The sequence below is a fragment of the Crassostrea angulata genome, chromosome 5 (genome assembly GCF_025612915.1).
Source record: "Crassostrea angulata isolate pt1a10 chromosome 5, ASM2561291v2, whole genome shotgun sequence".
NCBI classification, from domain to species: Eukaryota; Metazoa; Mollusca; class Bivalvia; order Ostreida; family Ostreidae; genus Magallana; species Magallana angulata.
In genome coordinates this window covers 61,001,246-61,028,264 of record NC_069115.1, presented here as the reverse complement: position 1 = coordinate 61,028,264, position 27,019 = coordinate 61,001,246, and the positions used below count along the sequence as shown (strand labels likewise).

General features: G+C 37.6%; 1 protein-coding gene across 1 annotated transcript; it reads right to left on the bottom strand.

The window, feature by feature from the left end:
* Positions 1-547: 547 nt before the first annotated feature.
* On the bottom strand, positions 548-26,723 carry LOC128184794 (SWI/SNF-related matrix-associated actin-dependent regulator of chromatin subfamily A containing DEAD/H box 1A-like). Its single transcript, XM_052854380.1, has 22 exons — positions 26,641-26,723; positions 25,790-26,098; positions 25,535-25,697; positions 25,117-25,295; positions 24,261-24,472; positions 23,654-23,747; positions 22,894-22,964; positions 22,207-22,359; positions 21,784-22,007; positions 21,006-21,096; positions 20,767-20,866; positions 17,773-17,911; positions 15,707-15,842; positions 15,071-15,208; positions 14,423-14,524; positions 13,818-14,063; positions 13,446-13,547; positions 11,617-11,712; positions 6,359-6,477; positions 5,255-5,437; positions 4,057-4,163; positions 548-1,478 (listed from the first exon to the last, which is right to left on the bottom strand). The coding sequence occupies exons 2-22, from the start codon at positions 26,088-26,090 to the stop codon at positions 1,411-1,413; spliced, it is 3,024 nt and encodes a 1,007-aa protein (XP_052710340.1). The 5' UTR covers positions 26,091-26,098; positions 26,641-26,723; the 3' UTR covers positions 548-1,410.
* Positions 26,724-27,019: the final 296 nt, after the last annotated feature.

Here is a 27,019-nt window from a genome sequence, read left to right as displayed (position 1 = left end):
CTTAATAGCTCCAGTAGAGCAGCTGAATCATAAAGAACTCACAAACGTTACATTAATATACCAGTTACATTTAAAGTGATTTACGGCGACAAATATTCGCATAGACGAGGGTCTCGCATACCTCGTGAAAATATCGCACGCGAATAAAAGTTGGGTTACAGTTTGTATCTTAATTGGTAAATGTAGTATCTTATTCTTGTTTTCTGCTTACTTGTATCTGTCCAATAATTCATTGGTTCTACCTGTCTCTGTGTCCATTATTTATCATAAGGCCACGTTTTGTAAATATCCATTATTTTTAAGAATGATAAGAACGGACCCAGTAACAGGTGCCTTTGGTTTAAAGATTACTTTTAAATTAACAAGTATATTAAATGCCAAATTAACAATAACAAAAAATCATTTCAAAAATGTTTCAACCTAATACCAGATAATTATAAACAGTGATTCTTTGGACCAGAAGAAAATCTTAATAATATGTTTATGAATCATATTTCTAGTGTACAATGACAATAATTCTCAGTGCAAAGGAAAACAAAACCATTAACAGAATATCATCAATTTATTGTCAAATATTGCTGAGATTAAGATAACATTGAGATAGAACTTGGCTACCATTAGCACAGTGACATACAACAACTAAATGCCGGGATCTCTCGTCTCTTCAGATACATCAAAATAAAAGTACAAGACATCGTATCTTTGTTTTATCAAAAGGTACAAATTAATCCATTATTTATCTGTATTCATACAAACACAACTTTATAAACATTGTAAAATTTTTACCAACATGCCAAATTAAGAAACCCCCTGTCTTAATTTAAACAATAAAACTTGTAGTAAATTATTCATACTTGACACAGCTTTTCCCAAATTCCCTACGAATAAAAACCCTAAAAATTAATACATGTAGATGATATGAAACAAAATATTTGCTATGGCATTCTTTCTGTGTTTTTTTTTTCAGAACACCAGTAACAACTCTGTGAACCCAAGTCATCATCTAATGAGGTCAACATCATCAGTGACCTTGACACAACACTAACCTTCTGACATCAACAGTTTAAATGACCTCAGACATCAACAGTTTATTCACAAGTATACAGAGCACTTTATTTTTACTGAACATTACAAAACACAGTTCTCAGAACAGTTTTAATTCTGAAAACTTGCACCTTCTGTACAAAAAGTTGATCAAGAAGCTCTCAGTAAATTTACCACGACCGGTCCAGCCATTGGCAAAAATAGTTGGAACTCACATCGTACAGAAGCCGAGAACTCCCCGGACTCTCCATGCAGCTCCAAGATATGTTTTTATTTGATTTTATTGGTCATTTCTATATTAAAACATAAAGGTTGGAACCCTTCTTATCTGAGTTGTGATTGGCTGACTAAGAACTCAGTTAGGGGTCATGAACTTCCTGCCAGAGCTTCTTTGAGAAGGGAAGCAACATCAGAGGTATTTTCTTTGTCAGTATCTATAAAAGAAAGTCATTATTATCCCAAGTACTACAATATCCCAAGATTATTTTGGCCCCATTTTTTTTTTAACTCTTCTACATATGCATATGGTTATGCCCATCTTTAAATTCACTCAAATGCAGTTAAAAATAGAAACTCTATTCAATTAACACAGTTATTTTGAAACTGTTTTAAATTCACCTTGTTTTAAAGGACTATGTGCGGTATGGTCAAATATCTCCCCCCGATTTCTAGCAATTTTTAAATAGCATTGTATAAAAACCAAATCTTCATAAGTCATTGTATAGAGGATGCCTATCACTTTAATCTTAATTTTAGTCATCATTGTTCATTTGCTGTTTATCTATGACGTCAGCTAAATGACCTAATTCCCGTGCAAAAAATTAAAATATTCTCAATTTTGCTTTATATTTTGAATTCGGAAGTATAGAGTGCAGGTCTGCTCAAGTACAATTTTAACATAATGTTTTTCTTCAGATAGTTATACACATTATACTAAAAAATGGTACTTGAGCAGCCTGCGCTGGATGTTTCCCAGTCAAAAACCATCAGAAAACACCCATATTTTGCTACAAAACATCAATTTATCAAAATAAGGCAATTTTCATGACGTCATTTCTACAATATGACGTCACTGTGGTGATAACTTTGAACAGTCTTATTTTCAATATGATTTTAACTATCTTTCACCTTATTTTTAAAGCTCTTTATAAAACGCACATTGTCCTTTGCATGCTGACAACGCCAACAAGGGATGAAGATAAAACAGAGGCGAATATTCCCCTATATACAGCAACCAAAACAAGTACTGTAGGTTTATGAGCAATATTTTTACGGATTTTTACATGTAATAATTGATTTTTTTATTTTTTAAAATTGGAATGCATAAAATGGACGAACCAATACAGTGCTTCTTATGTTTAATAATTGTCTTTATCAATGAAAATTAGCATCAATGAAAATTAAACCCCATAAACAATTATATGTATCTTGTGAGCCTCATGACTCATTCATACAATCAAAACTAGATAGCAACCAAAATATAGTATAGTCTAACTGCATCGTATCAAATATAGAGTTTTAGCAACTATGTTAATGCTAAGTAAATTTGCTACAACTACCTTGTAGTTCAATTCCGGCCAGATTGCCACAGAATCCCTAACGCTTTGAGGACAATCACTAAATTCCAACAACTGGTATATCATGCACCACATTGCTAAACTAATGGCACAATATGCATGTAATGATAAATCATGTACCACAATGCTGAGCTGATTGCAGTGTATGCATGTCACAATACATCATGTACCACAGTGCTGAGCTGATGGCACAGTATGCATGTCACGATACATCATGTACCACAATGCTGAGCTGATGGCATAGTATGCATGTCATGATACATCATGTACCACATTGCTGAGCTGATTGCACTGTATGCATGTCATGATACATCATGTACCACAATGCTGAGCTGATGGCACAGTATGCATGTCACGATACATCATGTACCACAATGCTGAGCTGATGGCACAGTATGCATGTCACGATACATCATGAACCACAATGCTGAGCTGATTGCATAGTACGCATGTCATGATACATCATGTACCACAATGCTCAGCTTATGGCACAGTATGCATATCACAATACATCATGTACCACAATGCTGAGCTGATGGCACAGTCTGAGCTGATGGCATAGTATGCATGTCATGATACATCATGTACCACAATGCTCAGCTTATGGCACAGTAAGCATGTCACAATATATCATGTACCACAATGCAGAGCTGATGGCACAGTATGCATGTCATTATGAAGTAAATCGCGACAGTAAATGGTCGTGAAGTGTCACTGACAGTAAATGGCAGTGAAGTGTCACTGACAGTAAATGGCAGTGTACTGTCACTGACAGTAAATGGCAGTGTAGTGTCACTGACAGTAAATGGCAGTGTAGTGTCACTGACAGTAAATAGCCGTGTAGTGTCACTGACAGTAAATGGCAGTGTAGTGTCACTGACAGTAAATGGCAGTGTAGTGTCACTGACAGTAAATGGCCGTGTAGTGTCACTGACAGTAAATGACCGCATAGTGTCACTGACAGTAAATGGCAGTGTATTGTCACTGACAGTAAATGGCAGTGTAGTGTCACTGACAGTAAATGACCGCGTAGTGTCACTGACAGTAAATGGCAGTGTAGTGTCACCAACAGTAAATGGCCGCGTAGTGTCACTGACAGTAAATGACCACGTAGTGTCACTGACAGTGAATGGCCGCGTAGTGTCACTGACAGTAAATGGCAGTGTAGAGTCATTGTGACAGTGAATGGCAGTGTAGTGTCATTGTGACAGTGAATGGCAGTGTAGTGTCATTGTGACAGTGAATGGCCGTGTAGTGTCACTGACAGTAAATGGTCGTGTAGTGTCACTGACAGTAAATGGCAGTGTTGTGTCATTGGGACAGTAAATGGCAGTGTAGTGTCATTGTGACAGTAAATGGCAGTGTAGTGTCATTGTGACATTAAATGGCAGTGTAGTGTCATTGTGACAGTAAATGGCAGTGTAGTGTCACTTACTTTCATCAGTGGTGATGTCCTTCTCCAGCTTCAGTTTTCCTCTGGCCACCCTGAGCATGCCTTCTTCTACAGTGTCTTTACTGATCAGACGAACCACTGACACCTCCCTGTAACACAACAGTATCATAATAATGACATCTCCCAGTAACAAAACAGTATCAAATTAATGACATCTCCCTGTAATACAACAGTATCATATCCCAAGCACCTCCCTGTAACAAAATGGTATCAAATTAATGACACCTCCCTGAAACAAAACCAAACCTTTTATTGATTTATCAAATTAATGACACCTTCCTTAAACAAAACCAAACATTTCATTGATCTATCAAATTAATGACACCTCCCTGAAACACAACCAAACCTTTCACTGAACTATCAAATTAATGAAACCTACCTATAACACAATATCTTTTACTGATCTATCAAACTAATGACATCTTCCTGTTAAGCACAATCCCTCTCACTGATCAATCTAATTAATGACATTTCCCAATATCATATCTCACACTGCACTGAAATAAACATAACTAACACTTCCAACAAATATAATATGATCTCAAGAAATCATCATTCTCCCTATATTCCGTTTAATAAGGTCTAAAAAAAAAATCACCAACACATCAATAAACAAAGTATATCAAAGATCAGAATAAAATACTGACACCTCCCTATAAACTGAGTTTTCCTTATTGATAAGTACCTAATAGTCTGACCATTCCTGAGCCACCTTGATCTACTGACCTAGTTAACTCACCTGGTCTGTCCGATGCAGTGTCACCTGTCCTCCGCCTGTTTTAACTTACCTGGTCTGTCCGACGCAGTGTCACCTGTCCTCCGCCTGTTTTAACTTACCTGGTCTGTCCGACGCGGTGTCACCTGTCCTCCGCCTGTTTTAACTTACCTGGTCTGTCCGACGCGGTGTCACCTGTCCTCCGCCTGTTTTTACTTACCTGGTCTGTCCGACCCGGTGTCACCTGTCCTCCGCCTGTTTTAATTTACCTGGTCTGTCCGACGCGGTGTCACCTGTCCTCCGCCTATTTTAACTTACCTGGTCTGTCAGACACGGTGTCACCTGTCCTCCACCTGTTTTAACTTACCTGGTCTGTCCGACGCGGTGTCACCTGTCCTCCACCTGTTTTAACTTACCTGGTCTGTCCGACGCGGTGTCACTTGTCCTCCACCTGTTTCAACTAACCTGGTCTGTCCGACGCGGTGACACCTGTCCTCCGCCTGTTTGTCATTATACGGATTGAAGTCGATGTCGTGAATGATGACAACGTTTGCGGCCGTGAGGTTAATCCCCAGTCCCCCGGCCCGGGTGGACAGGATGAAGATAAATATACTCTCGTCCTTTGTATACCTGTCAATCAGCTCTTGTCTGTCACAAAAAGAATACATCAAGTTACATGCAATAAGAGAACAAAAGGCCCACAGGCTTTAAGGGTCACCTGAGTACCATACACAGGGAATTTTATGTATGCATATATTTACATTTTCCCGTGTCTTTGCCTGTGATAACATTACGCATCGATTTTGTACTATATAACTCATAAAGCCAAATTGAGGTGCCAGCAGGGGTTTGCTTATTTATATTTAAATATTTAATCGTAAGATGGTTTAAAATTATATAAATATAAGTAATAAGGAATCATTCTTTGAATATTATGAGGTGATTATTTCGGTCGGGGCATGATCAAATCTATCATAAAGCCCTTTGGGCTTTATTGGATTTGATCACGCCTGACCAAAATTATCACCTCATTATACTCAAGAATGATTCCTTATTCCTTATTTAATGAGGTTTCATCATTTAATGTCGACTAAACATCCAGAGACATCCAGAAACACAACTAGACATGCGCTTTATGTAATAATGTTTTAAACATTCACACTACACTGGTACACTACCTGAACACAGGTGTGACAATCTCCAGGGTACACTAAATATACACAGGCGATTCACTCTGCACGATACACTATCTCACCAGGTGTTATACATACTTTAAAAAGGTACATCAACCATTTACAGGTGTCATACAAACTAAACAATTGTACACTCATGGAATACAGGTGTTACAGGTACACAACACAGGTAAACTTTTAATAGAAAGGTCCTACACATGCATACACATCACAGGTACACACCTTCTAACATATGCTTCACATACATACACTTTACTGGTACACAGCCTTCACACATGTGCTACACATGTACATACAACACAGGTACACAGCCTTCACATGTGATACACATGCACACAAAACACAGGTACACAGCCTTCACACGTGCTACACATACCTATCTGGGACAGGCGTTGAACCATCTAATCGTAGGTACGAGTATTTCTTCATTTTGAGAAAATCTTCAATGATGTCCATCATCATAGTAAACTGACTGAATAACAGCACTCGGTCTCCCTACAGATAAACATGACTGACTGAATAACAACACTCGGTCTCCCTACAGATAAACAAGACTGACTGAATAACAGCACTCGGTCTCCCTACAGATAAACATCACTGACTAAACAACAGCACTTGGTCTCCCTATGGATAAACATGACTGAATAAATAACAACACTTGGTCTCCCTACAGATAAACATGACTGACTGAATAACAGCACTCGGTCTCCCTACATATAAACATGACTGACTGAATAACAACACTCGGTCCCCCTAGAGATAAACATCACTGACTAAACAACAGCACTTGGTCTCCCTATGGATAAACATGACTGAATAAATAACAACACTTGGTCTCCCTACAGATAAACATGACTGACTGAATAACAGCACTCGGTCTCCCTACATATAAACATGACTGACTGAATAACAACACTCGGTCCCCCTAGAGATAAACATGACTGACTAAATAACAACACTCTGTCTCCCTACAGATAAACATGACTGACTGAATAACAGCACTCGGTCTCCCTACAGATAAACATGACTGACTGAATAACAACACTCGGTCCCCCTAGAGATAAACATGACTGACTGAATAACAACACTCGGTCCCCCTAGAGATAAACATGACTGACTGATAACAACACTCGGTCTCCCTACAGATAAACATGAGTGACTAAATAACAACACTCGGTCTCCCTAGAGATAAACATGACTGACTGAATAACAACACTCGTCCCCCTAGAGATAAACATGACTGACTGATAACAACACTCGGTCTCCCTATAGATAAACATGAGTGACTAAATAACAGCACTCGGTCTCCCTACAGATAAACATGACTGATTGAATAACAGCACTCGGTCTCCCTACAGATAAACATGACTAACTAAATAACAACACTCGGTCCCCCTAGAGATAAACATGACTGACTAAATAACAGCACTTGGTCTCCCTACAGATAAACATGACTGACTAAATAACAACACTCTGTCTCCCTACAGATAAACATGACTGACTGAATAACAGCACTCAGTCTACCTACAGATAAACATGACTAAATAACAACACTCGGTCCCCCTAGAGTCTCCCTACAGATAAACATGACTGACTAATAACAACACTCGGTCTCCCTACAGATAAACATGACTGACTGAATAACAACACTCGGTCTCCCTACAGATAAACATGACTGACTGAATAACAGCACTCGGTCTCCCTACAGATAAACATGACTGACTGAATAACAACACTCGGTCTCCCTACAGATAAACATGACTAATTGAATAACAACACTTGGTCTCCCTACAGATAAACATGACTAATTGAATAACAACACTCGGTCTCCCTACAGATAAACATGACTGACTAAATAACAGCACTTGGTCTCCCTACAGATAAACATGACTGACTGAATTACAACACTCGGTCCCACTAGAGTCTCCCTACAGATAAACATGACTGACTAAATAACAACACTCAGTCTCCCTACAGATAAACATGACTGACTAAATAACAACACTCAGTCTCCCTACAGATAAACATGACTGACTAAATAACAACACTCGGTCTCCCTACAGATAAACATGACTGACTAAATAACAGCACTTGGTCTCCCTACAGATAAACATGACTGACTGAATAACAACACTCTGTCCCACTAGAGTCTCCCTACAGATAAACATGACTGACTAAATAACAACACTCAGTCTCCCTACAGATAAACATGACTGACTAAATAACAACACTCAGTCTCCCTACAGATAAACATGACTGACTGAATAACACCACTCAGTCTCCCTACGGATAAACATGACTGACCAAATAACAACAATCGGTCTCCCTACAGATAAACATGACTGACTAAATAACAACACTTGGTCTCCCTACAGATAAACATGACTGACTGAATAACAGCACTCGGTCTCCTTACCGATAAACATGACTGACTGAATAACAGCACTCGTCCCCCTACAGATAAACATGACTTACTGAATAACAGCACTCAGTCTACCTACAGATAAACATGACTAAATAACAACACTCGGTCCCCCTAGAGTCTCCCTACAGATAAACATGACTGACTGAATAACACCACTCGGTCTCCCTACAGATAAACATGACTGACTGAATAACAACACTCGGTCTCCCTACAGATAAACATGACTGACTGAATAACAGCACTCGGTCTCCCTACAGATAAACATGACTGACTGAATAACAGCACTCGGTCCCCCTACAGATAAACATGACTGACTGAATAACAGCACTTGGTCTCCCTACAGATAAACATGACTAATTGAATAACAACACTTGGTCTCCCTACAGATAAACATGACTAATTGAATAACAACACTCGGTGTCCCTACAGATAAACATGACTGACTAAATAACAGCACTTGGTCTCCCTACAGATAAACATGACTGACTGAATTACAACACTCGGTCCCACTAGAGTCTCCCTACAGATAAACATGACTGACTAAATAACAACACTCAGTCTCCCTATAGATAAACATGACTGACTAAATAACAACACTCGGTCTTCCTACAGATAAACATGACTGACTGAATAACAGCACTCGGACTCCCTACGGATAAACATGACTGACCAAATAACAACACTCGGTCTCCCTACAGATAAACATGACTGACTGAATAACAACACTCGGTTTCCCTACAGATAAACATGACTGACTGAATAACAGCACTCGGTCCCCCTACAGATAAACATGACTGACTGAATAACAGCACTTGGTCTCCCTACAGATAAACATGACAAATTGAATAACAACACTTGGTCTCCCTACAGATAAACATGACTAATTGAATAACAACACTCGGTCTCCCTACAGATAAACATGACTGACTAAATAACAACACTCGGTCTCCCTACAGATTAACATGACTGACTAAATAACAACACTCAGTCTCCCTACAGATAAACATGACTGACTAAATAACAACACTCGGTCTCCCTACAGATAAACATGACTGACTAAATAACAGCACTTGGTCTCCCTACAGATAAACATGACTGACTGAATTACAACACTCTGTCCCACTAGAGTCTCCCTACAGATAAACATGACTGACTAAATAACAACACTCAGTCTCCCTACAGATAAACATGACTGACTAAATAACAACACTCGGTCTCCCTACAGATAAACATGACTGACTGAATAACACCACTCAGTCTCCCTACGGATAAACATGACTGACCAAATAACAACACTCGGTCTCCCTACAGATAAACATGACTGACTAAATAACAGCACTTGGTCTCCCTACAGATAAACATGACTGACTGAATAACAGCACTCGGTCTCCTTACCGATAAACATGACTGACTGAATAACAGCACTCGTCCCCCTACAGATAAACATGACTGACTGAATAACACCACTCAGTCTCCCTACGGATAAACATGACTGACCAAATAACAACACTCGGTCTCCCTACAGATAAACATGACTGACTAAATAACAGCACTTGGTCTCCCTACAGATAAACATGACTGACTGAATAACAGCACTCGGTCTCCTTACCGATAAACATGACTGACTGAATAACAGCACTCGTCCCCCTACAGATAAACATGACTTACTGAATAACAGCACTCAGTCTACCTACAGATAAACATGACTAAATAACAACACTCGGTCCCCCTAGAGTCTCCCTACAGATAAACATGACTGACTGAATAACACCACTCGGTCTCCCTACAGATAAACATGACTGACTAAATAACAACACTCGGTCTCCCTACAGATAAACATGACTGACTGAATAACAGCACTCGGTCTTCCTACAGATAAACATGACTGACTGAATAACAGCACTCGGTCCCCCTACAGATAAACATGACTGACTGAATAACAGCACTTGGTCTCCCTACAGATAAACATGACTAATTGAATAACAACACTTGGTCTCCCTACAGATAAACATGACTAATTGAATAACAACACTCGGTCTCCCTACAGATAAACATGACTGACTAAATAACAGCACTTGGTCTCCCTACAGATAAACATGACTGACTGAATTACAACACTCGGTCCCACTAGAGTCTCCCTACAGATAAACATGACTGACTAAATAACAACACTCAGTCTCCCTATAGATAAACATGACTGACTGAATAACAGCACTCGGACTCCCTACGGATAAACATGACTGACTGAATAACAACACTCTGTCTCCCTACAGATAAACATGACTGACTAAATAACAACACTCGGTCTTCCTACAGATAAACATGACTGACTGAATAACAGCACTCGGACTCCCTACGGATAAACATGACTGACCAAATAACAACACTCGGTCTCCCTACAGATAAACATGACTGACTAAACAACAACACTTGGTCTCCCTACAGATAAACATGACTGACTGAATAACAGCACTCGTCCCCCTACAGATAAACATGACTTACTGAATAACAGCACTCAGTCTCCCTACAGATAAACATGACTAAATAACAACACTCGGTCCCCCTAGAGTCTCCCTACAGATAAACATGACTGACTAAATAACAACACTCGGTCTCCCTACAGATAAACATGACTGACTGAATAACAACACTCGGTTTCCCTACAGATAAACATGACTGACTGAATAACAGCACTCGGTCCCCCTACAGATAAACATGACTGACTGAATAACAGCACTTGGTCTCCCTACAGATAAACATGACAAATTGAATAACAACACTTGGTCTCCCTACAGATAAACATGACTAATTGAATAACAACACTGGGTCTCCCTACAGATAAACATGCCACATAAGAGAGAATGGAATGGTCACTTACATAACCTGTAGATAAACTTAGTTGGATATCATAACTAACATCTCATTTTAATAGCAAATCATCAAAAGACTATCTCACAATTAGCGCCCTCTCAAAATAAGACATAACAATTTTTGAAGTGTGAAAAAAAAATTATCGACTGGCCAGATATCAATTGAACTTTGCTATATAAGACACCTAGCGTCTTAATTGCCTTGTGTGCATATTATGTAAAATTTGTGCTTAAACATGATACACAGTCAGTTTTCCCATGAGAAATTTGCTTGTTTACACATTACCTGAGATTTGTATGTTTACAAGTTACCTGAGCTTTTGTTTTTTCACACATTACCTGAGATTTGTTTGTTTCCAACAGTTTTTCGAGTTCCTTGAACTTCCCAGATTCCATGATGACACTTGCATCTAGTTTGAAACTCCCTAAATATTTCTGAAAGGAGGAGGTATTATTTGATATAAATTGTGAAAATTATATTTCTTAATTTTAATTTTAGATGTACAGTAAAAGAAATTAACTCGTGCTTAAATTGCAAGGAACAAAAACAGTATGCATCATTTCTATGAAGTATTACTACAAACTTTGCAATAATCCAATTTCTACACAATGTCTTGTGGATATGCTAGAACTACAAAGAAATCTTTAATGATATAAGACCAGATGGAAGAAGAGAATTAAGGGTAATTATGTGGGAAGAGTAAGACTATACAGAAAATGTTTTAAAATTGATAAAGATTATTTGCATTGGCAAAACAGATTTCCCTCGACTCAACCTGTAGAGAGCCTGACAGAGGATTACGGACAGGGAGGACTACGGACAGGGGGGACTACTGATAGGGAGGACTACAGACAGGGAGGACTACAGACAGGGAGGACTACAGATGTGGAGGACTACTGACAGGGAGGACTACAGATAGGGAGGACTACAGACAGGGAGGACTACAGATAGGGAGGACTACAGACAGGGAGGACTACAGATATGCTGGACTACAGACAGTGAGGACTACAGATATGGAGGACTACAGACAGGGAGGACTACAGATATGGAGGACTACAGATAGGGAGGACTACAGACAAGGAGGACTACAAATAGGGAGGACTACAGATTGGAGGACTACAGATAGGGAGGACTACAGATAAGGAGGACTACTGACAGGGAGGACTACAGATAGGGAGGACTACAGATACGGAGGACTACAGACAGGGAGGACTACAGATATGCTGGACTACAGACAGGAAGGACTACAGATATGGAGGACTACAGATAGGGAGGACTACTACAGATATGGAGGACTACAAATATGGAGGACTACAGACAGGGAGGACTACAGATATGGAGGACTACGGACAGGGATGAATACGGACAGTGAGGACTACACATATGGAGGACTACAGACAGGGAGGATTATAGATAGGGAGGACTACAGACAGGGAGGATTATAGGTAGGGAGGACTACAGATAGGGAGGACTACAGATATGGAAAACTACAGACAGGGAGGCCTACAGATAGGGAGGACTATGGACAGGAAAAACTATGGACAGGACTAAGGACAGGGAGGACTACAGATAGGGAGGACTACAGACAGGGAGGACTACAGACAGGCAGGACTAAGGACAGGCAGGACTACAGATAGGGAGGACTACAGATAGGGAGGACTACAGATAGGAAAAATTACGGACAGGACTAAGGACAGGATGGACTAAAGATAGGAAAAATCATGGACAGGGAGGACTACAGATAGGGAGGACTACAGACAGGAAGGACAACAGACAGGGAGGACTACAACAGGAAGGACTAGACAGGGAGGACTACAGAGAGGGAGGACTTTGGACAGGGAGGACTACAGACAGCAAAGACTATGGACAGGAAGGATTAAGGACAGGAAAGACTCTGGACAAAAAGGACTAGACAGGGAGGACTACAGACAGATGGGACTAAGGATAGGAAAGACTACGGACAGGGAGGACTCTGGACAGAAAGGACTTAGGTCAGGAAGGACTCTGGACAGGCAGGACTCTGGACAGGCAGGACTCTGGACAGAAAGGACTATGGATGGGAAGGACTTAGGTCAGGAAGGACTCTGGACAGGCAGGACTCTGGACAGAAAGGACTATGGACAGAAAGGACTATGGAAGGGAAGAATTATGGACAGGATTGACATACCGGGTACTGGTCACACAGCTTCATGATGTCGTAGTCATTGAGTACTGACATGTCTTCATGGATAAGCTCCTTTAGGGCGCCTCTGTCTCTGTGTGACGGCTCCTACAGAACAAGACAAAAGTTATCATAACAATGGTGTGACATATCCTACAGTACAAAACAATAGTGTGTGTCACAAAGTGTGTGCAAAGTATTCCTTGTCATTTCATCCATAAGTATGTGACCCCCTTATCATACTCGAAGAACCAGTATGAACTAAAAAACAAAATTTTGTTGTTTGAAATTAGTTTCCATTTATAACCAAAACTCATCCTATCGTAGACAGCCCATACAATTAGCATCACAGTATGAAATAGTATTAAGCTAATTTACCTTAGTCAGCTGTTTTGCCATCTTCATCAGAATATCGTCGGTGTACTGATTCCGCAGTAGGAGCGGGTGATTGGACGCTTTCCTGAGCTGCATCAACATGGACGCCCCCTCGTTGGTCTCCTTGCCCCGGTCCTCCTTCATGACCTCTTTGAACCGATGAATCAGGCGCTGATAGAGCTCCCTCTGTGGGGGGATCAGCTCACAATGGAGGACTCTGTCCTTCTTCTGGGGGAGCTGTTGTTGGACCTGAGTCAACAGGAAGTCACAGTTCAGGGGAGTGTTCATTAAGGCAATGAATTATAATTCAATATTTTTTTAATGAAAATAAAAAACATTCATTAGATGGCATGATTTGATCAGATATAAAATGTGTACAATAAAGCAGAGTTACAGCTAAATCACTTATTATTAATCCATGCTCACAGCAAAATCAATTTCAATCCTCTTAGTTTTAAAGTTTTACAATATAAATTATCAGATAACACCAATTATAGATTTAACAATTCAAAATCATCCCTAGTAATCTGCTATAACCAAGTTTTACTGTACTTGTACAAAACTGAACTAAAATGAAGCCAAATGATGGTAAGATTGACAAACTTAACCTCCGATTTCAGCCTACGTAAGACGAATGGACGCATGATTCTCTTGGCTTGCTGGATTCTCTCCCTTTCATATTTACTCTTTGCTTTGTCATCCACTCCTCTCTGAAACAAAAAAAAGTTTTTACACAGATTTATTTTTCAGTTCCTTACACTGTACATGTTTAGACTTGAACCACAGGTCTCATTTGAACTATGACTTGTGCTCTTGTCAATAAATAACAGTTATAGTACCAACAAAACAGATGTGTCCAGCATCATTCAGGGGAAATGAAAAATCTTCTACGCCACATAGAGATCATATTGATCAACAACCCATTATTTTGATAAATTGAGTAATTCTCATAGTGACAGATGTATATCCTACTGCAGTATCCATTGAATATCCCTAGATATCAGTGTTTATATCCTCCCCTAGATATCAGTGTTTATATCCTCCCCTAGATATCAGTGTTTATATCCTCCCCTAGATATCAGTGTTTATATCCTCCCCTAGATATCAGTGTTTATATCCTCCCCTAGATATCAGTGTTTATATCCTCCCCTAGATATCAGTGGTTATATCCTCCCCTAGATATCAGTGGTTATATCCTCCCCTAGATATCAGTGGTTATATCCTCCCCTAGATATCAGTGGTTATATTCGCCTTACATTGATCATAGAGAACATCTGTTTGAGCTGGTCCGTTTTCCCACTGAAGATTTCTGGCATCACAAAACAGAGCAGTGACATCAGCTCCAGGAGGTTGTTCTGTAGGGGTGTTCCGGTCAGTAGCAGACGGCGCTCAGCCTGAAAACGGAACAGAAGGTTACAGACACAGAAACACTAAAAGGCAGAACAGAGAAATTCTGTACTTATACAGATAAACTGCTCAGTAGCAGACGGCGCTCAGCCTGAAAACGGAACAGAAGGTTACAGACACAGAAACACTAAAAGGCAGAACAGAGAAATACTGTACTTATACAGATGAACTGGTCAGTAGCAGGTGGTGCTCAGCCTGAAAATGGAACAAGGGGATATTGACACAGAACACAGAGAGACTGAACTGACAACAATACTAAAACAGTAAACATACATGGACAGAATTACACAGAGAGACTGAACTGACAACAATACTAAAACAGCAAACATACATAAACAGAATTACAAGTACTGTACTGAGAATGTACACAAATACTATGATTAAAATAGAACATAGAGTTAATGACAATGAATACAGAGTTAATAGGCATGTCTATTGTCTCACATACATCAGTAACAGACAGGTATGTATTACAGCACACTTACCGCTATTTTCATCAAGTTCTGGTAACGTAGAGATGACATGTTCTTTAACATGTGACCCTCATCAAAGATGGCGTAGTGGAACTCGACCTTTTTAAACAAGGCACGGTCTTCTACACTTCCTGTGGCCATGTTGTATCTACAATAAAGAACCACCACACAGAAGTTAATTAATCATCATTAACACTAACGAGTGCAGTTTGTTGTAGCTACAATACAGATACACCCCTTGAATTGTCCTTACACCACCGATAGATGCGATTCATTTACATGAGTTAAGCATAACATAAAATTGCATTGGATGAAAACTTCTGGATGAAAATTTCAGTCATAATTTTATAAATTTTTTGTATAAATTCACTTTCATTTATTGATAAGTGATTGGAAATCTAAATCTTCTGAATACATTATGATTAAAAATTTATGCTGGATAAAATCAATATATATACTGTTACAGGAAATGACGTTTTGAATAATCAGCCAATAGCAAAAAGAGACCAATGTTATTTAGTATAATTTGCAGGTGGTAACCAGGCTTGGGGTAATGCTAAATGTAATGGTAATGCACTGCAATGCATTACATGTTTTCAAAGTAATGCTAGTAATGTGTAACGCCACAAAATTAGCATTACAAGTAATGGTAATGTAATTCATTACTTTCCAAAATCTAGGGTAATGCTGGCATTACATGGCATTACTATGCTTATTTATGCATGTTCTCTTTAAAAAATGTGATAAATAAATGAATAGCTGAAATTGTATTTGCTTAAAATTATTTTAAAGGAGAAAGCAATAATTCTTGAGATAAAAATGTTCTTCAGATAAAAATGTTTTGGTTGTATTATAAAAAAAGATTTTTAAAAAGTTCATTTTATTACTTGATATAATGACACAACTCCATAACATTTTTAAGAGTGTTGTTATTAAGAGTTTGAAGTCATTTAAACAATTTACTCCAATTAGTTTTCACTTCAATTAAGAAGTTGTCAACAACACACAATGCCCCCAGGATAATCTAAGTATCAAAACAATCTATTGTTATAAGAAGCACTGAAGACCCCAATCCCCTTCCCTTGGCTATGTTCCAATAGAATAGAGGACAGACATGCACCTTTAAACAAAATGAATGCACTGTCCATCCATGATGAAAATCAAAATCACTCTCAATATTATAACCCATTTGAAAATTCTCTCTCTCTCTCTCTCTCTCTCTCTCTCTCTCTCTCTCTCTCTCGTATATTAAGTACATTAGTTTACACTGATAGAAAATACAAGATTCATGTAATTTTTCTATCACTGGTCTTAATATATATCCTAATATAACGATTGCAAAAAAGATGTTCAGTCCCAGCTTCCACTGCTCTTGTAGAAGGTTTATGAATTTAGTATACATGTTCAAACCTAACAGGATGCAGTTAAGAGATGAACCCTTTGAAACTTTAGTGATCATAAAGTGCAACAGCAATCTTTTGTCTTAAAGTGTCCTCAGCATAAAGAAATCCGATTAAAATATATTAAGAAATATAACTGGGAAAACCCTCTGTGTATAAATTAATTAAGTTTACAAAATTATAAAGATTTGTGTAATCTGGGGAAATACCCCCATTTAGCTAAAATAACCGCAACATTATTCCATAATTTGTTTTCTGTTATGCATGTACTTCTGTGTCTCTATTTCATACCTGACATTGAACCATGTCAAATGTCTATAAATATCAATTTACCTTATGTGATATGTTATTCATAATGCCATAAGATGATTATATATTGAGAAAATACAAAATGAATCTTATATAACTACAAGTCATTGAATTTGAACCTGATACTGAACATGAACCTGTAAATATGTTAAAGAGTGTTTTTTATTTGAAACATTTTTCAAAAACTCTTTTATTTAGCTTCACTTTTTTAAACCAAAGTAATGGTAATGGTAATGCATTACTTCAAGAAAATCAAGAATGGTAATGGTAATTTAATGCCCAAATTCATGAAGTAATGGTAATGTAATGCATTACTTTACAATGTAATTCGCCGCAAGCCTGGTGGTAACTAATTAAAAAACAGCTTACGTCGTAAGGACTACATTGTACTCAGACTTTGAGTCGTACAGCAGTGACATCCGACTCTGACGCCGATCCTCCACTGACCCATAATACACCAGCAAGTTAACCTCTGGGCACCACGTCTCAAATTCCCGCATCCAGTTCTCTGCAGAGAAATCATTATATAATGTGACTACATAGAAATGATGTGTCCTAAAATATCAAAAAATTAATAACCACTGGTACAGAATGCAATTTAAACAAGAGGCCCATGGGGCCACATCGCTCACCTGAGCAACAATGGGCGTTCAAAAGATATTGTGCCGTATGGTCCCTCGGTAGAATAACAAAAAACAAATATTGTAAAGTATTCGAATTTTACACTTATTTTTGCATACACGTAATCTTTGACATTGTACCTTCATGAAATACTATTTTTTTTTACAAAAATAAGAAAATCCTACGCAAGATATAAAACTAAACATTTGGTAGGAGTACACTGACAAGTTGTTAACTTCCAATTCCCTATATTTTCGTTCTGCCCCCCCCCCCCCCACACTTTGTAAGGCGATCAAAATATATGAAAGCATATAGGTACATTTTTTTTCATCAACTACTTACTAGTTATTGTATTTTTAAAAAAATATATAATAGTTATTGTTTTTTATTTTAAAAATCCTACATGTATAGATGTGAAGAAGAAAATTGTACCTCAATGTGCTCAATTCCTCAAATTAAAAACATTCAAAAAATTTATTTGTCTTCTCCATTATAATTAAATGACTGTTATTTACTTCGCGTACAAACCAGGATAATTTTCCGATGTGATAACTTCTTAGGAATAGCGATAATTACTTTATCCCCGCAACAGAAATGTGTCAGAACTATGGAAACTGTTTTAAAGATGTCGTTTTTATTTACCCGTGTCTGAAAAACTATCAAAATTGATGTAGATTTCACATTATTTATTGTTTAAAGAGGGGGCCCCAGAGAGTAGGTATATACAGAAGACCATTCTTTATTTTGTTTGTACAAGTATTTAACATACTCTAATTCTTAAAGAATTTCTAATGTTCAACCAAAATTTTAGCGTCAATCGTAGACTTATAAGCAAGATACAGAGCTCACAGTTCGCCTAGGTTTGAATCATATTTTGTTCCCATGAGTTTATTACATTCAATTTAAGATTTTTAACTTGGTATTTCCTATTCAGCATTTAAAATGGAAAAAAAGAATGTCCTAAGATATTCAATTCTTTTATTCACTCAAGACCAGTTCACTGGTATTTGAGGTTCAAAATCAGTTTATACAAATGTACACAAACACAGTCAAGGATCACATGTACAGTAGGAGTAATAATGACGAAGAAAGGTTAAGTTTACAATACAATAAGTTGTTAAAGTTGGTTTCTGGAAGAACAGACTTTGAAAATTTTCTTAATAAATATTGACAATTTTTTTTACTTTTTTAATCTTTAGTCTTTAAGATCTGTGTACAAGCATAGAATTGTGAGCAAATCTATGTATCTTGCTTATAATTCGAAGCTTAACACTTAAATATGGTTAGTAAATAGAAATTGTAAACAATTAAACACAAGAAACATGCACTATAACAAATAAAGAACAGAATTTATTTTTTCGAAATGAATCATATATATACATGTTTATTCCTACATATTTCCGTCAGCGATATCAAACTCTATTTAAACTGAATAATCTCGAGAAAATGCCGAGCATCTCAACAAAACCTATTGCATTAATCTACCATTACGCAAAAGATATGATAATGCCGAATTACCGATAAAATGAATTGTATTTCAGTACTTTTTTGATACATCAGATTTTGCTTAATTTGCACAGGTAAACAGTTAACTGTTTGATTTACCGAAGTCTCTGTTTGATTTGAAACGTAAAAATCACGAAATACAGACGATAGTTCCCAGGTTACAAAGCATAAATAATGAAAACGAAACGAAAATCAGAACAAGCTAACACCAATGTCATGTGTGAAAACTGTCAACGCATTGAAATATTTAGCCTCAATTTACTTCACAAAATCGGCACCAATATATTTTGCATGTTTCAAAAATTTCCCTTCATTCGCGAATTGTTGCACAACAAGCAAATTCATCATAGTCAGATCGACCCTTTTTCATATAATGTCATGGCTGCTTTAAACAAAGAACCTCGTTTTTGAAGTATGGAATACGAGTCTTGGTAAAATGGGTATGCAAACCCAGGCCGTGGCAAAATAAAAGCCGGGGCAGATCTAGATCGGCAATCGTCAATCCCAAATACGCATTATTTTGCAGCAATATTTACAGCAAATACAAATATACTGGTCCATCAAATATCCTGAAATTTTAATGAGATTGGCAGATCAATAACTGCCAATCTTTTGTTATGCCCAGGCCAACCAAGTCTTGTCTACCCATTTTACCGGATACCGAACCTATCGGATGCCGAACCCGAAGCTATTAAACTGATTAAAACACGCCTTTCCTTTATTATTATTTTCGTAATAACTCAGATTTGAAACAGAATTAGACCTTAATTTTTGCAACTTATATTTTCCTTCCCATAAGGATAATTTATGCTAAACTACAATGAATTGGAATCAGTAGTTCTTGAGAAGAAGATTTTTAAAAATGCACCCCCCTTTTTCTACAGTTTCAAGGTTTTCTCTGCTTTGAATACAGATCGGACTTTTATTTCTGCAATTTATATTCGCCCTCCCATAAGGATGCTTTGTGCCAAATTTGTTTGAAATTGGATAAGCGGTTTTAGAGAAGAAGTTCAAAATGTAAAAAGTTTACAGACGGACGGACAGACGGACGGACGGACAGACGGACAGACGGACGACGGACAAAAGGTGATCAGAAAAGCTCACTTGAGCTTTCAGCTCAGGTGAGCTAAAAACACTTCTTAAAATCTTTGATTTAATATCTTCTATTGCCTTGTAAAAGAACTTATTAAATGACCTTATTTTGAGTTCATGTGCACCAATACGGTAGTGAATTACCTATCGTTGACGACGGAACAATCACAACGTGTGGCCCTCTCTCTCCCTCCTCCAGAAGATGAGCGATGAAGGCGATGGTCTGAATGGTTTTACCAAGTCCCTGATTAATCAACAGAATAGAGTGAATAATTTTACACAGTCCAATTAAGCAAAGTATTAAAACCTTACACCAAATAAATAGTTTAATAAAACTAATGAGAGAGAGCTAATACAGAGTTTGAGAGAATTACTGACAGTACCATTTCATCGGCCAGGATTCCATTCAGCTGCTGAGAGTGCATGATGCGGAGCCAGTTCAACCCAACCATCTGAAAGGGCTTCAGCTGACAGCTGTGGGAGAAGAAGCAGTTTACAGTACATGTATCTACATATTGTATGGGGGGCACCTGCTTATTAAATTGACAGCTGTGGGAGAAGAAGCAGTTTACAGTACATGTATCTACATATTGTATGGGGGCACCTGCTTATTAAATTGACAGCTGTGGGAGAAGAAGCAGTTTACAGTACATGTATCTACATATTGTATGGGGGGCACCTGCTTATTAAATTGACAGCTGGGATCCTGTTCACAATACACATATCTAGTACTACTGTAAATTCCAAATTAAACGCGAGGAATTAACTTCAGCAGAAATTCGCGAAAGGCAACCATCGCCAATTCTAAAATCTAGCTTTTATAATTTAGACAGTTATAAACTATAGGAAATTATAACAAAAACTGGTGATCACGATTTTATATTCTCGCGATTTTATATAAAAACGTCGGAATCGCGTAAATAAGTACTTGCGTAAAATAAGGAATTTACAGTATTTACACACCTGCTTAGCAAGACTTTGTATTCAGAATTATCCAACTTTGGCAAGATGCAGTAGAAACACTTATATAAATTCAATCATATCTAAGAAAATAAGGGTGGGTAAACTATACCTAATACACACAATAATGTCAATTTTTCAATTTATGCATGTAATTTTTCTTCTTTGATATAAATACACAAGGAACCAAACCGCCCATACTTGGGGGACAGGTACTGTGGCTGTTTAGTGATCTGTATGGCTTCATCGTCACTGTCTTCTACTTCTGTCCTCTTGGTCAGACATGATACGACCGTCTCCATTTTCTTGGAGATCCCCTCACACTTCTGCATGAGTTTGAGGATGACCTGCCTCACTCGCAGAATTTCCTTACATCCACTGATGATGTCATACGATAGGCCCTTATTATTAGAGAATTGAGAAATCTGAAAAAATCATATTAAAGATCATTTAGGAAAAAATACAAAAAACACTTAGATGGTGATTGTTTGTTCCGAAACTAAGACAGGAATAACCTACCAGTTAGTTCCACGACTTGGATGGGGACAACTTACAAGTTAGTTCCAAGACTTAGATAGCAATAATTTACGAGTCAGTTCCATGACTTAGATGATGATAACTTACGAGTTTGTTCCAGGTATTGAATGGCCTCAGAGAGATGATGATTTCCGCCCGCTTTTTAGAACACCCAGGTGTGGCGGATAATTCGTCAGCCGTAGCCTCGTCAAAAAACGACAGGATCTTCTCTCTCTCAGTCTGAGCACTCTCTGTGTCCATCTAGACAAACAAACAGATGTGAGGCATTCTAAAACTTAAGTTTAAGTTTAATTTAGGCAGAACTTATTACCAAGTCTTCTTTATATGTTAATTTTTACTATATCTTTACATGTAAATTGTTACCATGGAATTTTTTTTTTATGTAAATTGTTACCAGGTTTTCTTTACATGTAAATTGTTGCAATGAATTTTTTTTACATTTACATTGTCATCAAGGATTTTTTTCTACAAGTAAACTGTTACCTTGTTTTCTTTACAGGTGAATTGTAACCATGGATTTTTTTTTGCTACCATGCTTTCTTTATATTTTAACTAATAATAACAATGTCTTCTTTACACATATATTGATGTCCTGGTTTCTATATATGTAAAATTTCACAATGTTTCTCTCTTTACATGTTTATATAATACATACATGTATCATTTTATTGGATGGTGAGTTTACATGTTTAAATAATACAAACATGTATCATTTTATTGGACGGTGAGTTTATATAATACATACATGTATCATTTTATTGGACGGTGAGTTACCTCTAAGCTGTCATCACTGTCTGCCTCCTCGTCTTCGCTTCTAAAATCATCCTCTTCATCTTCCAAAGCAGCTGCAAACAAATAATAAGATGCTCACTAAAATAAATACCCCTTTTGTGTTTAGATGATTTAAAATACATAACATATCTGTCAACAAGTGATACATTACCTCCAACACATGCATGTAAATAAATCCATGATATGTCCATGACAACAAAATCCATGATATGTCCATGACAACAAAATCCATGATATCTCCATGACAACAAAATCCATGATATCTCCATGACAACAAAATCCATGATATCTCCACGACAACATGTTCAAAACCTCATCAGGCCCCGGGGCCATCACTTTTGATGTCAATCTCACTTTTCCACTATCTATTCCTTTTGTAAAAGTGAGGATGATATCAAAAGTGAGCTGGTCTAACTTTTATGCCCCGGGGCCAGATTTCTATATTCAACCAACAATGCAGCGATGTCTGACAATATTGTCCCCCTCCCCGCTTCAGTGTGAAACATACTCAGTATATAGTACGAACCCTGTCTCTCCTTTCCGTTGTCCATCAGGTTACTGACCCTCACCCCCTACACCCACCACCTGTATGACATACCCTGTCTCTCCTTTCCGTTGTCCATCAGGTTACTGACCCTCACCCCCTACACCCACCACCTGTATGACATACCCTGTCTCTCCTTTCCGTTGTCCATCAGGTTACTGACCCTCACCCCCTACACCCACCACCTGTATGACATACCCTGTCTCTCCTTTCCGTTGTCCATCAGGTTACTGAGTTCCAGTAGAGCGTCGTCAGTCTGCCAGTTGTTGTTCTCTAATGCCTTGTGTAGTTCCTGTTGGAAGAAAAAACACAACTTATTCAACTTATCAAGCATACATAGTGAATGATAAATTATCAGCTTTACCAAGATGTCCTTATTTATCATTAATTTTTTTTTCACGCAGCTAAAATACTACGGGTAATGCATGAATTGCAAAACATCATTTTATATATATACATACAATAACATCAAAATTAGAAGCCCAGAAAAAGTAACAACAAAAGGCCACAGGCTTAATGCCCCTTTAGTGGAGTCACACTGACTAGTTATCTATCAAACTGTTAAACTTTATAAAGACCCGAAACTAAACCAGTCTTATGATGATTCAGATATCTGGAATTTTAATTACACATAGGTTCACTGCAGGAAGAAGCAGATAATGATTTCATTATTACTACTTAATTTAGTGGATATAACGAGCCTCTAACTTACATCATAAACAGCATATAACAATTCATACAGGTACATGTATATATACTGAACAAATACTGAGAAGTAAACATCTTGTGGACACAGATATCTCACCCTCCTTTTTCTCCTGGGGAATGCCTCCTTAAGGAACAGAATCCTTTTGTCTTTCTGTGCCTCCGATATCTGGGTTGTTTCAAGGTCAACAGACTCGATAGGTCGAGCTCGCTTAGCGGGACGATGGATGGGAGACCCTCCCCCATCTTCAGAGTCACTGCTCGCCATTCGAATTATTCTCTTCTTGGCTTTTTTAGTTTTCAGGGACTTTGCTAAATGTAAACAAGATAAGATCACATAATTGTAAGAATTAAAATTAAATTACTATAAATTCCTTATTTTACTGAAGTACTTCATTCTGCGATTCCACTGTTTTGTATCATATTGCGAGAATATATAATCCCGAGCACTAATTTTTTTTATAACATTATAATTTCCTATAGTTAATTGTCTAATTCACAGATAAATAAAAGCAAGAATTCAAAATCTGAGATAATTGCTTCTCACCAATAGTAATTCCTCACGTTTAATTACGAATCTACAGTATACATCTGATTACGAGCCATTACTTACAGCTGCGAGAACAGTAGCTTAGACATAACATATATAAGGTACCATACATCCAGTTTTTTTCGTATGTCACAAAATTCATGAAAAATGGGGAAAATATGTAACTTTTTTATTTGTGTCAGTTATTTTTTGCAATTTAAAAAGTTTCTTACAGCAAACACCTAAAAATTCTGTGTATTGAATATTTTGCTGTGTAGAAGTGATTGTGAAAAAAAGCAACAATTAGATCATCACAAAATTACTGGATATATGGAATATCAATCAGAAATGATTACATTTATTGAGGTATTATGAACAACAGAGATTACTTTTGTTGGGATACATGTATTACATATGTATTACATACAGCTGTCAATCACATGATCAACCGCCTCCTCCACGTTCCAGCCTCGCGCCTCTAGCGCCCCCTGTAACACCTCCATCGAGCGGTCAGGGAACATGGCCTTCAGATGATTGACAGCCTCTGTCTGCTCCGGGGTCAGGTCATCCCCAAAGCCCTGCCGCACCTCCTGTTTGGATTTTCTCCTGTAAAATAAACTAATGATCAGCATTGAAGACTGTGACCTATGTAACAAAAAGCTGAACACATCTTTAATAAATTCTAGCAACTCTATAGAGACTTCTTCTCACAGATAACATGCTTTTCATTCAGGGTAACTAAAAATTTGAAATTCTTTCTGCATTTTAAAATGCTGAGTAAGAATCACACAACAAAATTATTCATTGATATAAGCTCTTCACTTCTTTGGCACATTTTATCATACCGCTGTTTTGCGGACGTAGATGCTGTCCCGTTTGTTATTCCCTGCTCCTTTGATAACCATGGAGATGAGGTCGGTTCTGTGTCATCGTCACGGATACAATTCTTATTTGACCCTTTGACCTTTCCACGAAACACTGGTGATTCTGGACTACTTGGAGCATGGTCTGAAATAGAATTCTGTTAACTGTATAATCTGATTCTCATTTTATATACAAAGTATCTGTTTTACAAAAAACATTTAGTGTCAGTATCTGACCTTCATCATTTTGTTGGAATGGGTCTTGGCTCCCGAGATCCTGACTAGCATTGTATGGAATGGTTGTTTCACTGTTCTGACTTTCTCCCTCTTTATTGTAGTAAATTATTGTGACTGATGAGGAGGCAGAGCTTGTTTGACTGTCATTTTGTCTGTTTGTTGCCTCGGTATCCTGTGCATTAAGGCTGCCATTCGTCTCGGAACTAAATAAGCTTTCACTACCTGAGGCAAGTTTGGGGCCCTGCTTTTTCACAAAGCGGTAATTCATCAGAGAGTTTAAGCTTGGACTTTTAGCTGCCATATGTTTTTCTGGAGGGAAAAAATCGGTAAAAAAATTTAGTTTACATTAAATTATCTCAATTTAATACAAATCTCAAATTTTGTTAGGATGTTAGGATGTTTCTTTTAAAAGAAAAAAAATCAGATCTCTGAATGGTTCAAAATCAATTACAATGGAAGGTAACAAGAATGCCAATACACTAAATAAATTGTAAAAACCGCCCTGAAATGATGTCTCATCTTTCATTAAGAATAGGCAGTCTTCACTAATTGGAAGTCTACAGCTGGCTATTTTGCATTCATTCTGCATTATTAGGAAGTTAATCTTTATGGAAATTAATCAGACTATGGTATCATATAATTACATCGAAGAAAAGAAATAAATTGGATTGAATAACAGAGAAAATAAGCCGGCCGAAACCGGAGGAAAAAAACCCGAGTGACGACTATTAACTCTTTGACTTGTCACACATTCTAATCCGCAAGAGATTTCTACTTGTAAGTAACTATACAACCATTTTATCCTCAATAAATAATCATTCAAACCGAGACTCGGCAATCCATAGAAATACCTTGCTGCTTATTTCTTTATCCTCATAGAATATTCTTTTTTACTTAATCAACAAAAAACTTGCGGGAATCACAATCTTACCTTCGTCACAAAAGAGTTCTGGTGAGAAAATGATAATGCATACAATTATTATTTCGTTTTATTAAAGCGTAGGATTGTACAGTAGATATTAATCATTTTCTTTGATTCGAAGTTCTTAAAATGATGTATTTGATATTATCCATATATCATATGAACAAATTTAAAAATAAAAACTGGTTGTTAACAAAAGTGAAGATAATGGTTGATAAATTTTTCCGGGGTGGGGAGGTTGGGGGAGGGTTGAAGGGTGATCATGAAATCAATTCAAATGAATATGCAGGGGTGAGTTTTACTTAAAG

Excerpts from the sequence above, each read along its gene's own strand:
- LOC128184794 (XM_052854380.1), bottom strand. The coding sequence starts at position 26,090 with ATGGCAGCTAAAAGTCCAAGCTTAAACTCTCTGATGAATTACCGCTTT. Across the intron at positions 25,698-25,789 it reads ATTCCAACAAAATGATGAAG|ACCATGCTCCAAGTAGTCCA; the intron begins GTCAGATACTGA and ends ATTCTATTTCAG. Across the intron at positions 24,473-25,116 it reads TGATCATGTGATTGACAGCT|CAAAGTCCCTGAAAACTAAA; the intron begins GTATGTAATACA and ends GTTTACATTTAG.